Source organism: Hydractinia symbiolongicarpus, chromosome 8, assembly GCF_029227915.1.
Source record: "Hydractinia symbiolongicarpus strain clone_291-10 chromosome 8, HSymV2.1, whole genome shotgun sequence".
NCBI classification, from domain to species: Eukaryota; Metazoa; Cnidaria; class Hydrozoa; order Anthoathecata; family Hydractiniidae; genus Hydractinia; species Hydractinia symbiolongicarpus.
Window position 1 is genome coordinate 3,882,873 of NC_079882.1, and position 15,255 is coordinate 3,898,127.

At 32.9% G+C, this 15,255-nt stretch overlaps 1 protein-coding gene across 2 annotated transcripts; it reads left to right on the forward strand.

Moving 5' to 3' along the window:
• Nucleotides 1-1,094: 1,094 nt before the first annotated feature.
• On the forward strand, nucleotides 1,095-10,669 carry LOC130654913 (golgin subfamily A member 6-like protein 6). 2 transcript variants are annotated; one of them, XM_057457565.1, is made up of 18 exons: nucleotides 1,095-1,201; nucleotides 2,328-2,456; nucleotides 2,949-3,194; nucleotides 3,497-3,618; nucleotides 3,721-3,905; nucleotides 4,434-4,494; nucleotides 4,593-4,785; nucleotides 5,277-5,579; nucleotides 5,833-5,888; nucleotides 6,038-6,218; nucleotides 6,291-6,398; nucleotides 7,230-7,489; nucleotides 7,579-7,753; nucleotides 7,862-8,100; nucleotides 8,424-8,576; nucleotides 8,814-8,947; nucleotides 9,148-9,232; nucleotides 9,402-10,669. In XM_057457565.1, the coding sequence occupies exons 1-18, from the start codon at nucleotides 1,165-1,167 to the stop codon at nucleotides 9,573-9,575; spliced, it is 2,841 nt and encodes a 946-aa protein (XP_057313548.1). In that variant the 5' UTR covers nucleotides 1,095-1,164; the 3' UTR covers nucleotides 9,576-10,669. The 2 variants fall into 2 exon arrangements, with proteins under 2 accessions (XP_057313548.1, XP_057313549.1); XM_057457566.1 differs by having other exon boundaries at nucleotides 3,497-3,615.
• The last annotated feature ends 4,586 nt before the right edge of the window (nucleotides 10,670-15,255 follow it).

The window sequence follows — 15,255 nt, forward strand, 5'->3', positions numbered from 1 at the left end:
GATGCAGACATATTTTCAGTGGTTGCCTTGTCAATAAATAATATAAATATTATATGTTATAGCAAGCGAGTTTATTTTAAGCTACGCTTCTGCAGAAACAGCTTTCATCAACAGGCAATGATAGAAATTATTTTTGGCTATTTATTAGTTCAGGAGATAATTAGAGAACCAGAATTAACCAACCATATCACAGTAATTAAAGTAATTGTATAAGTTTCTGTATGGACCTTAATAGAAATTAGAATAATTAAAATATTTCCTTTTTTTCTAAAAGTTTACTTTCTGTTTACGTTTGTCTCAAACCATTTTGCAATTTTTCTATATAATACATATTCGCTTTCTAAAGTGCGTGTAACCATATTTCTGGAAGTTGATAGGAAATATATACTATTGAAATTTCTATTTCTATCTATATATACTATTTATACTTTCTTTATTTATTAATTAAGATGGAAGACTAAGTAAAATTCTTGCAGCATCTACTTGAGACAAATCAATTTTTTTAGTGTAACTTTGCAGGTTAAAACCAAGTCACAAAATTTAGCCAATTTTAGGTAGGAAATGGTGTAACGTCAATGGCGACGTCAGCTGTGAAAGATCATTTTCACTTTTAAAAAAAATTGCTGCTCATCCATTACACCCAGTGTACGATCGTCAAAGATTAATTTTATCTTGGTTTAATTAATGATTATATATGTTTTTTGTGTAGATAAATTAGCCACTTACACAATTGTGTCATGGTAATTAGCAACAGTATGTCATAACAGCAGTGTTTGCTTAGTAGTTTGTTAAAAAGTTGTTGTCTCTCTGTTTTTGATCTATTTACTACTGTCATATCTCACTAAAGAGTCATTTTTAGCATAAGATAATAATTGATCAGTATCACTGATCTGTGAGTCGATGGCAGAAAACACTTTTAAACGAATATGCAGTAAAAATTTTCCTTGTGTTATGTATGTATTGCCACTAAGCACTGTGTCAAATACAAAAAACTTAAATGACAATGTATATTTTTATTTCAATTTTTAATTGTGTTTACAGCTCTACCCACATTTTGTTTTTAAACGTTATCCTAACGCTAATCCATTACAAATCATATATTTTTTCCTCATAGTATTTTATATAAAATTTAAATAGACACACTTAAAAATCTTCTGAAAAAACATGGAAAGGCCATTGGATCCTCTTCAAGTTCACAAAGGTAATAGTATATATATAGTAAGACTAGCCTTTCTAATTCACGTCAGTACTCAACAATTGCTAACACATGCAATTTTTGATATACCTGATAGAAAATGAATTAATACAAAGGCTAAAAACAGTATTGTATTTTGTATTGGCATTTCAGTTTTACATAGTTCATTTAACCCAAAGAAGGTAGCTGTGGGTGATAATAGGAAATGGATTTTTCCATGTGCAAATGATAGAGAAATTCGATTTTCCCACCTTTCAACAAATGATGCTAAACGTATATATAATAAAGTATAGGCTTCATTAGATTGATGTACAATTGACTTTAATATACACCATAATTTGCTTCAGCTAAATATTCCAGCGATAAAGATCTTTAAATGTACAATTTTTCTTAATTTAAGCATACACAGGTTGTGCCCCCAAGAAAAAGATTTAGCAGTGAAATTTGATAAAAAAAGTGGGTAATCTTCTTAATTTTTCAAAATAGCATTCAAATAATGAATGTTGTGTTTGATTCTACAATTGGATCAATAACAAAATTTTTTTATCCCTGTAACGTTTCTTTATGCAAAATCAGAATATTACAAAATCATAATAAAAATGGTGAGTCTGTATGTTTTGTTAAAAAAGACATTATATACGTTGGAGACAAGTTATAGTTAGAAGCCAGCGCAAGTTAGCTACGTACTCTCTCAGTCTTTAGTTCCTTTTTGAATTAGGGAACTCTTTACTTTTAATCACTGCTTATGACTTTTCTGAGAAAACTAGCAAGTCTGAAGTGTCATGAATTAGGCAATAGAATTAGGTGACTTCTGTTTTTATTTAACTCTCAAATAGAAAATAAGTTTGAAAACCAATTGGGCCACAATACAATGCCGCACTCATTACGATTGCGGCACATATGCAATAGTAACATGTAGCAAAACGGTAAATACTTCTTTTGTACTCCATATGCACCTCAACCTATATACATTGTGCAATCACACACAACACACAATTGTGGAATGCAAAGCCAGGTCAATTACACCTGTTAAAATCTGGTAAAGGAAACTTTGTTTGTTACTTGTTATGCTCTAACTTCTTATGCTATATATGCACATAAATTAATATTTCTTTTCTGTTCCTAATTTTAGACTCCCTGTCAATTGCAAATGATCTTTTATCAAAATTTGGTTGTCGATCCCAGATAAACACCATTGATCAATGTGACCACAACTACTTTGTTAATATTTATGAAGCAATGCTGGGTGAGAAACTTCCAGGTAATGTTCGTATGACATGATTTTTCTATTTTGTAGATAATATAGGCATTTACACTATTGTTATTCACACCCATTTTCATGTAAAACAACTGAAATTGGAAATCTCTTTAAAATATTAATACAAGTAAACAAACCATATGTATACTACTTCGCTGCAAACTAAAGATTTTCTCATAATTTATCTCGTTTTTATGTTTTTCTGTGTATTTGCATGTGTATTTTGCAGACCAAGAACGGATATGAAATAAGGCTTATTGCACAAATATTTTGTTTCTTGGTAAGTTAATTTACAACAGTGACGGGCCAGGTTTTTTCAAATGTTTAAAAATAAAATTTATAAAACAGTTTAAAGATATTAAGATTGTGTATCTCTTATAGTGACGACATTGGGTGTCCCCAAACGTGGGAAAAAATTTAGACAGCATCAGCCCTTTACCATTTTTCATTGTTGAACCTTTTTTGTTTAAACGATGAATCATTTTTCCATATTAGGATTAACTGCATCACCTGAATCACCTGAAGAAGAAATTCACAATGTGCAGGTGGTCATTGATTCATTAGCAACTGATGTGCTTGGAATTGATTTATCCCACATTAGTGCACAATATATTGTAAAAAAGGATCATATGCAGATTCAAAATTTGTTGGAAATATTTGATGGACTGCTTGATTTTGTTTTGGAGGAATTAGATAAAGATGACGAGAGAGTAGAAAAAGATGTCAAGCATTTAGAAAAAGGTTTGTATTGAAATATTCATCATCATTAATAGTTAAAGGTAACTGTGATTGTTGTATATCCGTTACGTGTTTGTAGCAATAATATTGATAGCTTTCCTTTATACGAGTCGTAATTGCTGCTAAGAACGTTAAGTATGTACTATAATTTTAAACACATCTAATGAATCGTTTACTGATACCTTTTGTATAAACATACAGTCCCCCTTAACACTGACAATTCCGTATATAGAATAAATTATAAATTGTGGATCCATATATGATACCATTAATAATCACTTTATTTTATCACTCTTAACTTTCAGTGCCAGAAGAAGAAACAACAAAAGATGATTCTAATGTACTTCCTAGTGACCATGATGTTTTATCAGATGTTTTTATTGAGGAGTTTGGTCATTCGTATACAAACAATTTGAAGCCAAATGTGGTAATTTGTTTTTAGCTGTCACCTGCAAACATATCGTCCAATAGAAAAAGTTGTGTTGCATTTACAATTTCATTTTAATTGTCATAATTTAATTGTTGCTAGGAAACCAAATTTGTTGATCAAGCATGTCAGTATTCTCCTTCAAAAGCCTTTTATCAAGAAAAACTAATTTCGGATGGTCAAAACTCAATTTACTCAAGTCATTCTTGGTCAAAACATGGAAGCGATTCTACGAATGAATTGATTAGAGAAGCTGAAATGATTGAACAAAGAGATGTAATGAAAATGTATGTATTATCAATTAGCCAGCTTAGAGCTGGACCAACTGCGTGATTTACTTTACTGATGTTAAATGTAGAAATTCTTAATACGAGCTCTTTTGGTCAAAATGGAGAATTTTTGTTATTCGAGCAACAGACACAACTAATTTTAGTTAAAAGAAGCTTTTGATTGGATAAAGACTGTTAACTAGCTAACCACCTAGCTAGCTTATATCTTGTTGTTACACATAAAGTTATTAAAAAAGCATTAACTTTATTGTTTTGATCTCAATAACAAAGATGTGTAGGGATCTTTCGCTGCATTTTTTTTTACTGCATAACTTTTTTCTTAATGTTGACAGGGTCTTACAATACGTAATACATTACATAGAAGTGATTTCTTTCAAAATCTTAGAGGTCAACGCAAGTTATAAAATCCTTTTTCTTCTGTATGTATTAAGTATGTATTAGTTAAAAGTAAGATAAAAAAATGTAATAACCGATGTGGTTTGGTCTAAGAATACAGTGCGTGAATGATCGTACCATGTATTTTAGAAATATTTTCGATATGGAGAAGAAGAGAGATCGAAGTAAAATGCAAAAGGAGAAAACTGAGGTAAGTCCAGCACTCACTGTTTTTTGTTTATTGGCAGGGCTATGACAAATTGAGTTTATCACTGCGCAGTGTATTTTTCCTTGTTTTTTTTTTTTTAGAATTTTTCTTCAAATTCATCCGGACCATGGTCATCTATTTTAACGCAAACGTCTTCTGCAGTTGATTCAATTGGCGGAATCAAAGAAATTGGACAGCGTCCACGCGACAAACTAGCTGTTGAAATGAAAGAACAAACTAAAAAGACACGCCTTCACAAGCATATGCATCATCATTTTCATCATCACATTACTGGTATGGAAATGTAACATCTTTAGTTGCGAGGTTTTCAAGTGGCCTTCTAAAATATCCTAAATAACAAAACTTTTGACCAAAAATGTTGATTTCTCTAAGAATCTCCTTAAAATGTTTATCATAAGACATTTTTCTTTCCAATTTTGTTTATCGTCACGTTTTAAAATAGATTAACTATTATATGTTAGGAAAGGCTTGATAGTGCTAGAGTGACTGCTCATTTCCGTCCAAAATGTGACCAAGCTCTCCTAAATCGTGGAATAGTTTTCATATGTTTTTTGTGTTTTATCCCAAACTATGACCCAAAACTAGTATATTTTTCCTAAAATTTTAAATTGCAAATTTATGACCACCTTGATTCTTCTTTTGTTTTGTGCAATGGATGAAATATACTATTTCATAAATATTTGAACTTTCAAAAACTTTGGTGTGAATTAGTTTGCGAACCACACAATACCAAGTCGATGTCTATTTTATTAAATATATTTTAGATTCTCCTGACTCAGAAACAAACTCGATCACCTCTAGCTCTTCCAGCTTAAACAGGCATCTTGAAGTAAAACAGGATAAGAGTTGTGAGAAAAATATAGAGCATCTTACAGACACAACAAATAGTTTTCAATCAACCGCTATTCAAACTCAAATTCCAAAGTTAGTCGATTCGTCTGTTCAAACTGATGGGAAAGATAATGAATCAAAAATGAATGGGAAGAAAATTCAATCAAATGTACACGAGACATCCCTTCCCTTGCATATCGAGTACTTGAAAGGAGTCAAACAATCTGCGTCAAGAAGTTTGTATTTTTTACTAATTTCAACGTTTATCTTGTGTTTTGCCTTATTTTCCCCATGACAAGTAGAACTGTAATTTCTAAAACCGGAAAAAAATTGACTTTTAAATTTTTCTAAAGACAGCTAGGAAAGATAGCTGTGTAGCTGAATGGCCAATGAAAATGCGGCATGATACGTTCCATTCTGCTTCGTTCCAAATTGCAAATAATGCTTTGCGTTTTGCATCAATCAAATTGTAACGATAAATCATTTTAGATGCACCAACAGAAACGCGCTCAAAGCAGCTATCAGATTTAAGTCTTCGTTTGCAAGTAAGTTCCTTTTTCCCCCGAAATCACGTTCTGTATTATTGCTTCAGAATTAAATGTCATCAAAAATTGAACTTCGCTGAGACTATTAAAATTCTAAAGGTAGTGATATTGTTGCTAAAATTCGTTATGTAGTCCCATTCTTGTTTTAGAAACTTAGAAATGAGTTTAAAACCCCTCAATTGGAATCAGAGACTAACAAACAATCTTTCACTCCTGACGAGTCGGAACTAACCAGACCGGATAGAAAAGAGAAGACGAAAAGCAAAGTTTCCTTTGTTAACGAAGATCGTTTAATTGAACGAGAATTTTACTCAAGTGATACAGAAGTTGGTGAGAAACGTGCATTTTTCATTTAACAGTCAAATTTATGAAGTAAACTTAGACCCGCCTTTTTTTTTATAGATTATTCCTCTCCGTATAGAAGTAATCATACGCGTAATCACAATAATAAGAAAAATGCAATGAAATTGCGTTCAAGACAAGGTATTTTGCGAAAAACTACTTTATCAGGTGAGATTAGTTTTTCTTTTTTGATTGATAGCTAGGTGTAAAGCTTGGTGTAGTATTCTTGCTAAGATGAATCAGAGATTCTTACGTCTCTACCCTCATTACTTCATGAGTGATGGAAGTTGATCAATTTTTATTCAATGTCAAAAAAAACTTTTTTATTTATTTACATGTTGTCTGCTTGACCTTGAAGACCTTAAATTTCTTGCTATTAGACTATGTGACCTTGAACCGTTAATATTTATCGTTCTTCAGAAAATGTTTCCATAACTAGTTGATGTTGTATTAACTACACAAGTTTAAATGTTCGGTTTTTTCACATTGATTTCATATAGGGATTTATCATTTATTAATTACTTTGTCTATATGTAATAATGTCATGATAGCTGCATTAAAATTATTTTCTAATAACTTTTGAGCTGTAAGAGGATACAGTTTCAAACGTTGACAACACATAAGCGGTACATAACGGATTTCAAATCCACTTCGATTGCGATCACGATGTACGTAGCGCAACGCGGTCGTGCGTCCCATTCAGTACAACGACCACTGAAAATGAAAGTGCGTAAACAATTACAAAATGGCGGTGACCCAAGCAAACTCACTGGTCGAAATCATAAAATTACGTCATTTTCTGCATAAAAAATGATTTTGACTTTGGAAACAAACAGCACGGAAAAAAGAGTTATGTTGCGTAATATTGAGCACTTTGTGTGCGCCTTGAACTGACGTGCTAAAAGATCAAAGGAGACCTTTTACCTTAAGAATTTTGATTGCACTAAATTGGAAAGTGTTACAGGGTATTACTTATCTTATTTTTTACCACGTTTACAGATGAGAGCACGTCCAGCAGTGATGAACTACATCTGAAAAGTACCGATGCATCCATCACGGCAAGATTCGAAGAACCTTTTTTGAAAAGAGATGAACGCCTGCTAGACCTAAGAAAAGCCTTTGCTTTGGAGCAAAAGGAAAATCATGTTGGCGTGGAGTCACTACAGCGAAAATACTCTAAACAGCGTGGCGTTTTGTTGAACCTTCATGATAATACCAAAAAACAAAAAAACGTTAAAATTGACGAAAAGAACAAAAAGGTTTTAAAAAATTATTTAACTATATTTTACTATGTATTTGTTCGTTTGTTTGGTCTGTTACGTAAAGTTAGTTTCATTATCGGCTTTAGATTCTTAGACCACCTCCGGACAATAAGAAGTCGTCTAAAAAGAAAGTAAAAGTAAGCAGTGATGCAAAACTTATAAATATCTATGGAAAACAGCGTGGTCGCACCGATAAAATCAAAGCTAGAAAAAGAAGTGCTTCAGCCAGTCCTATTGGAAGGAGGCGCCATAAAACACCAAGTAAGTACTCTTAGTCTTTCTTGTTTGAAGTGATCCTTTTCATTGTTGTAAATATTGGTGACTATCAATTTTAGTGAAAAATTAATGGTAGAAATTGGTTATTTTTAGTGATCCTAGGGGAAGATGAAATCTTACCAGTGATGGAAGAGGAATTCCCATTCATATATCTTTCTCCACATACTGCTAAACTGATGTGGCAGAAACAGATGAGACAAGTAGATACGTTAAGTAAAATCGGTAGACCTCATAAATCGATAAAAACTCAGAGAAGACTAGAGGAAGCACAAAGGAAGCAAGTAGCTTTGACGCAAATTATGAAAAAAGAACTTGAACATAACAAAAGACTGGTAACTAATGTTTGTGTTATTTACAACAATTGTAAAGGTTCATTGCAGGTGGTTTCAATTTTAACCTGGTTTGTCCTCTTATTTCTTTATGCAAATTTGTTGTTGAAGAATTTTCACCCTTTTCGCAAAGTGAAGTTTGGCAAAATTCCACTTTTTGGACTAATTTGCTAAAAATAAGCCTTGTTAAAGTAGGCAAAGTTGCGAAAAATTACCACAACAAATAAGTCTATCATAGGGTTATATAACCCTAATTTAGTTCAGGTTTAAACAAGTTCAATCGTAGGTATCATTTTTAAGACTTAAATTTTTAAACTGATATTTAGAGAGAATACAAGGAACACAAAGAAGGGGAAACAGAAGTCAAACGAAAACTTGCTGAACGACGACATCGCAGCGCTTGTGCGCGGAAATATTACGACGAATTTGTTATTAGAAACAAAGCTAGAATGCTGAAAAAACGTGGCAAGGAAGAAAAGGTTACTTTGTACTTTTACTTTGCTTTCTAGGTAACAAATAAATATTTTAATAAATTTTTTAAGAAGAGGGAGAAATGTCCATTAACTTACGTAATCGAACTTTGTCATCCTTGTTGTTCGCAAAAGTTTAGCACTCGTTTAAAATTTAATTCGTGGAAATTGTTTCTATTTCTACTTGCAAAGATTATTTTTCTCACAAAGATTTATATCTGATTTAACTTTAAATATATACTTTAGATCTTTAAAAAATTGTTCGAGGATGGACTTGATATTCAAAAACAAAGAATTCGTGAGATGCGAGAATATGCGAAAGAACAAAAAGAAAAAAATGCAAGAAAGCAGCAAAATGAAATTGAATCTATGGAAAACTAGTATCCTTTTCATTCGTAATTTCGTCCAATAGGTTGTATTTTGTGTTCTAGTTATGAAAGAATCTAATAATTTTGTGAATGTGAGGTCTTCGTTCAAAACAACCTCTACAAAAGTTAATACTGTAAGGTTTGTTGTTGCTTTAAAGAGGAATCCGCTGAAACGGTCATGTGTTTTAGTTTTCTTTAACTTGAGAAACTAGTTATCGCGACCAATTCTCAATGCTGGCAGGAACAATAGCACAGGAGCGATATGATGTGGAAGTTAGACAAAAAGCACAAAAACAGGTACACCATCCATCAGTTTATTCACAACCTTATCAATAATTCGTTGCTAAAATATCTGGTCTAAAAAAAAAACTTCGGTGTTCCTCACGCAGAAAGTATGTATGTTGATTTTGTTCAGTACGATAGAATATGTTTCTGTGCTGTAGGTTACAACAACTGATTTATTTAGGTACTCGGTAAAATGCGTTCGGAAATACGGAAAAGAATGGAGAAAGATGTTCGTGAAATACAAGAACAATTAACTAACGACGATGACTCAGATTACTTTCGCAAGTTAGACGCTGATAATTTGAAAAGAGAATTTCAATTGGCAACGTATAAAGCTAGTAGATTTCGTAGGTAGCATCGTTGTTCACAGCATAACATATGACACATGTGTATGTGGGAAAGTCGTGCTTTCAATCCATTTGTAATCAATCAGATACCAAAACACTCTTGATTTTTGTGACTAAGCTTATTTGCCTCTGTCAACTATAGTTTTGCCTGCTCAATTAAAAACACGATTTCAAGTTTCGTATTTCTCATTTATATCATTCTGAAATTGTTTAGATATAAAAGGATGTCTGGATGAAAAATGATGTTGAATTTATAGTACAGAGATTAAATTTCTATATCCATTCTTTTTGAATTTTTTTTAAACAAAGTTATTGCAAGATATTATCAGGTTAAGAATTTCAGATTTAATTATACTGCATAAATTATAATTTTAAATTTTGGGAACGGCAAACTTCAACTTTTTTGTCCTTAGAAATTTCAGTGCTGTTCAGGAATGTGCAAACTTTATCAATGTAAAGATATTATAAAACCAAACTAATTAACTTATAAACTATACCAAGATGGCAGTTGTTTCCTCGTTTCAGTCCTCTTAAATTTTGTAAGTAAACGTATGGGGAAAAATAAAAGCTTAACTAGAAAATTTTATTGCAAACCAATGTGCAGACGGATTGTTCGCAAAGTTATATAAAAAAATGTCAGTTCAACATCATTTTTAATTTTATGATTCTTTAAAATCAATGCAACACGATTATAGCAAAAATCTCATGAAAATTGATACGTAAATTACGGGAATTTTTCTGCAAGTTGAAGTTATCGCAAGCGCAGTAGCGCATATAACTGTACTTACATTTACTGCGATTGTCAATTTTAAAAAGAGCGTTTACGAATTTATTGTGTTTTAAACAGCCGATTTATTTCGGATATTTTACCCTCTTATTTTTTCCCTCTCGAAAGTGCTCTGATAGGTAATCAATTTATTTGTTTAATCTAGCAATTCTTTGTCTTACGCCTTGATATTGATCTAAACCTCGTTTTTTATAATTGTTGGTTAGTGTAATATGCATGTCAAAAAGTTGGTAACAGTTGATTTAAAAAACATACTGGCCGTGTTGTATGTATCCAATCTAAAAGTTGAAATATAATAATCATAATCATTTAAAACTTGTGAGTTCTGAAATTCATCATTATGTGTTTATGTAAATAGAAAATGCATCAGAAATATTTTACATTACTTGTGTTTTTATTCAGTTTGGTGCGAAGTAAAGTACGAGTATTTAGTTCACCATGTAGATCGGAAACTAAATGAATGTACACCGGTCTTGACGGGACACTAAATGAATGTAGACGACTGTAGACGAGTCACTAAATGAATTTTCACCGTGTAGATGAGAAACTAAATGAATGTACACCGGTGTTGACGAGACACTAAATGAATGCAGACGACTGTAGAGAAATCACTAAATAATGTACACCAGTGTAGACAACTCACTAAATGAATGTACACCAGTGTAGACAAGTCACTAAATGAATGTACACCAGCGTAGACAAGTCACTAAATAAATGTACACCAGTGTAGACAAGTCACTAAATGAATGAAAACCAGTGTAAACAAGTCACTAAATAAATGTACACCAGTCTAGACAAGTCACTAAATGAATGTACACCAGCGTAGACAAGTCACTAAGTAAATGTACACCAGCGTAGACAAGTCACTAAGTAAATGTACACCAGCGTAGACAAGTCACTAAGTAAATGTACACCAGTGTAGACAAGTCACTAAATGAATGTACACCAGTGTAGACAAGTCACTAAATGAATGTACACTAGTGTAGACAAGTCACTAAATAAATGTACACCAGTGTAGACAACTCACTAAATGAATGTACACCAGTGTAGACAAGTCACTAAATGAATGTACACCAGCGTAGACAAGTCACTAAATAAATGTACACCAGTGTAGACAAGTCACTAAATGAATGTACACCAGTGTAGACAAGTCACTAAATGAATGTACACCAGTGTAGACAAGTCACTAAATGAATGTACACCAGTGTAGACAAGTCACTAAATGAATGTACACCAGTGTAGACAAGTCACTAAATGAATGTACACCAGTGTGGACGAGACACTAAATGAATGTACACTGGTCTGGACGAGACACTAAATGAATGTACACCAGTGTGGACGAGACACTAAATGAATGTACACAGGTCTGGACGAGACACTAAATGAATGTACACCAGTGTGGACGAGACACTAAATGAATGTAGACGAATCACTGAATAAATGTTTACCATTATAGATGAGACACTAAATAAATGTACAACGGTGTTTGTCTAAACCACTCCTACCTTTCAGTACACTTAACATTTAGGTCTGAAATTTATATATACTAGATCATAAGCGAAACTCAAAAATATTGAAAATATAACTGATAAATGTAAATATTTTTCTTAAACTTTTTAACACGTAATGTCGTCATCAGTGTCACTATCATTAGTTCTATTGTTCTCACTACGCTATCATCATTAAGAAATTCCATGCACTTACACATCTCTGTACATTGTAATAACTATCTCGCTTGCGAGGTTAGTATTGCTTTCCAACTCATAACTATCTAACTAACTACGTCCGAAATTGGTGATTTCTACGTCATCACTGAGCTTTTTTATGCAATTTTTTTTTTTAGAAAAACTGTCTTCAGAGGGATACTAACCCACGACCTCTGGGTTCACTTAATGACGTCTTAGCCAACTGCGCCTTTTATATTAAACATTTGTAAAATCAATTCGACGGCTGGCGAGTTATGCGGCTCAACGGAAAATGGTTTCATTGTTGCAGTGGCAGTAATAATGTGAAATCGACGTTAATATGCGAGATTTACAGCGATTAGTATCAAAGTGCGTGTTCCAATTGCAAACACTGAGCTCACCAAATGCTAAAAGAGCAGAAAGTTCTTCAGTCGTTATTGCCACAATCCTTGCTTTAATTAATTCCCAACCATAATTTCCAATCGGTTGTAAGCTTGATTGTAAGGTGATAAATTGGCTATGAAAGATTTTCATTTTCAAAGCAGCTGCAACTGGTGGCAATATATAAATACTAGTTGTTAGCCCGTGGAAAAATCCACGGGTTCGCCCGTCGCAGCTAAACTACCATTTTGCGTGACAGACGGACGGACAGACATATACGGGCATTATAATATAGATCATACTGTAATTTTGAAACAGATTCGTAACTTTGGAATGCTATCAATCTCATTTTAATTTTTTTTACCACTTTCCCTAGAAATAATGAGATAAAAACTTGCATACATAAAAATGATCTTCATTTAATACAAACTCACCAAATTCTGACATTGCTTTAAGGATACTTTCATTTGCTTCGCACAATTGCTTCCACCAAAATGCTTTTGACTTTCTAGAGAACCTACAGTCTGATCGCAGCCAGTTAATGTGTAAAAACCAAGTAACGCGCATGCTCTTTTTGGTCCAATTGCCTCGTAACATTAACAGATTTCAATATCACGTATGTTTTCTCCACGGCCGCTTCGAAATTTATTGCACTGTAAGAGAAAAGGGTAATGGCGGATCAAATTAGAAAGGCTTCTGTATTAGGTGAAAAGACTACACATTCTGCAATCGGGGTTTTGTTTAGCAACATCATAACAATGAAGAACGAGAAGTGTATCTGCTTCCTTATGATCGTGCTCTCTCGCCGCAGCAGGAAAACCACCTATGTTTTTTTCACTGATATTTCACTGATATTTGACTTGATGTGTTGTAAAGTTAGAAAAACTCATACACACAATTCTTGTAATCCGAACATCGAATATATTATCAATTTTTAATAAAATATACCCCCGGCGATTAATATTTTTATGTCATTCTTGCTTACAGTGAAACTTGATATAACAAATGAAAGTACATTCCCGTTGGATTTAGCCTAAAAGCTCTTACAAATCCTTTCTATATAACGAAATCTTGGTTTAGCGAATCAAATATTTTGTTCACCGAACTCTAAAAACCTCTTAAAAACGAACTCAAGGCACTAAATGTAAGAAAAACTTGACAACATTTCCAAGATGCTTTGTGCACCATTGGCATATGCTTGACAAACAAAACAGTGCAATGTAAACCAAATCAAAAAATTCGAATTATGGAAACATTACTTTAGGAGCAGAAAGTTTCGCAGGCGGAAAGTTCTAATTTTTTTACAAAAACTTGTTGTGGTCTTAGGACATAAACTTTCGCGGAAACCAAAATAAGTTTTTTAGGTGAAGAACTTTCGCTAGTTGTCATATACTAGTCGTTAGCCCGTGGAAAATCACCGGGTTCGTCCGTCTTTTTTATACCGCATTGCGCAGCTAAACTACCATTTTGCTTGACAGACAGACAGACAGACAGACAGACGTATACAGGTATTATAATATAGACTAGCCGTTAACCCGTGGAAAAATCCACAGGGTCGCCCGTCCTTTATATATCGCATTTCGTGCTTCTGTAACAGGACGCGGTTTTCCTGGACAGACAGACAAAATACGGCTATTATTAAAGAGATTGACAAAAAAAATTTTTTTCCTTTTTGAAACTAGAACAAAATAATAGTTACAAAAGCAAAATGTTATTCCACCTCCCATTCAGAGTCAATGTCTTCGCCAGTTTCTCCATCGTTTCTTTGAATTTTACCCCCACACAGCAACTCAAACTCTTCAACAGTCACACAGACTGCCAGTAAGTGACTGTTATTATCCTGTTGGGTGTTTTCTGGAATAATTTTTTCTTTTTTGCATTTTTCGAAGAAAAGACATTACTGCAAGTCTTGCGTTAAAAATTCTCTTTGTGTAAGGCAAAGACAAAACGAGCTGTGCAAGAATTTTTGTCAAAAGTCAAAAGAAGTGCACGTTTTCAAATGATATTTCGAATAATCAAGAAGGAGAAAGATAAACATTTCAGTTTTATCTCACAAGTGTTTTAACATGGTAAGCTACAAATTTGTTGCTGCTGTCAGAGGTTACCATTACTATCGAAAATATTGGGAACCGAAAGAAAACGAGAAGCTTCTGGCTTCCATGAGCCTGATAATCCCCTTAATCGTTTTGCCATAAAAACAGTGACCGAAAATGTAGGGCATTTACCAAAGGAAAATTCATGAGTAATAAAATATCACGGTATTTCAAGGAGCTTCTAACTAACTTCGGATCATTATAGAGATTTTATATGCTTCAACTAATTTTGATTGTCTTAAAATCTGTTTTTTGCAGTTAAAAAAAAATTTTTTTGAACTGAAAAAACTTTCGCGTTTTGTAAAAATTCTTTAATTTCGTAGGAAAAACTTTTGCGTTTTTTCAATAAAATAAATTTTGAGGAATAAACTTTCGCGAAAAAACCTAAAAACGCGAAAAACGCGAAAGTTTCTGCTCCTAAAGTAGTAGAGCATGCAGTGAAACAAAAACCAAACCAAACTTTCAGATATCATCTTGTCATTAACATTTCAGTAGCCATATTTTCTTGTAGAAAATGCTTTCGCAATGAAACAAGTGTTAGAACCGAAAAAACAAGTTGGCCTTATATAAAAGAGCTTGAAAAGTTGTCTATAAGCCTGCACACAAATTTTGCTTTGTTGATAAGAAAGCACTGAGAAAAAAAAAGAATTCAACTTTTTTGTGAACTTCGTGACGTTTTATGAATTGTTAGTTCTTCCAATATCTTTATTTTCTAAATACTTCAACGGTACAAAAAAGTTAT